At 35.6% G+C, this 764-nt stretch overlaps 1 protein-coding gene across 1 annotated transcript in view; it reads left to right on the top strand.

Annotated features, from left to right (window-relative positions):
* The first annotated feature begins 291 nt into the window (after positions 1 to 291).
* The window catches only part of LOC138036759 (tropomyosin beta chain-like), a 1,031-nt gene continuing 558 nt past the window's right edge, over positions 292 to 764 (top strand). The window contains exons 1-3 of the mRNA XM_068882853.1: positions 292 to 349; positions 536 to 575; positions 737 to 764. The exon at positions 737 to 764 is cut by the window's right edge and continues 558 nt beyond it. Of these exons, the coding sequence (XP_068738954.1) occupies positions 292 to 349; positions 536 to 575; positions 737 to 764 (126 nt within the window). The remainder of the gene's footprint in view (positions 350 to 535; positions 576 to 736) is intronic.

Here is a 764-nt window from a genome sequence, read left to right as displayed (position 1 = left end):
TTTTTCAAAGTATGAAAACAATACAGAAAATGATATTGGTACCTACAGTATAATACACATGCAATATAGAAAGGTCCTTATGAAACGTTTTTACAAGGTAACACAAATGATGCTTTTCTTGTGGTGTAGCATACCAATGCAAACACGATGCAGAGAATCTTGATAAGTGCATGCAGACAATGGTCTGGTATTAGAGAGGTTAAGATCGGGTACCAATACCGATACCAATACCTGAAGTAGGTTACACGCATGCGTCGTCAGCCTGTGACATCTCTATCGGTAACCAAGACTATGGAAGTCGTCTCCATATTGGAAGTCTTCACACCGACTTCAGGTCTTCTTGTTAAAGGTTAGATGGAATGCTGTTTTGTTTAAAAACACAGCTTACATTTATTCTTTAAACATTTTAATCGATATAACGCTTCTGAATCGATAAGAGCGAGTTCGTTTTAACACGATATTTCAGGTAAAGTAGGTTCACACAGTGTAGATCGTTTGTTGGTCTAATTAAGTTGTGTTTGATTTTTGTTTTCAGAAATGTCAAGCGAAACAAGGTTTCAGGGAGACAGCACACGGTAAGCTGAATAAAAATCACATTATGGATTAGATTTGATTTAAACAAATACGCGTTGTATGTATGATATGTAAATAAACGTGCTTGGCAAAATTGTCATTCAAAACACGTGGTGTTCAAAATCTTGTCTTGTACACGATTATGGTTCTTTGATATTTAAAGGAAAATGCTATTCTTTCTCAGTAAACGA

The sequence above is a fragment of the Montipora capricornis genome, chromosome 2 (assembly GCF_036669925.1).
Source record: "Montipora capricornis isolate CH-2021 chromosome 2, ASM3666992v2, whole genome shotgun sequence".
NCBI classification, from domain to species: domain Eukaryota; kingdom Metazoa; phylum Cnidaria; class Anthozoa; order Scleractinia; family Acroporidae; genus Montipora; species Montipora capricornis.
Note: the sequence above shows the minus strand (reverse complement) of the source record. Positions and strands in the feature narration are given on the sequence as shown.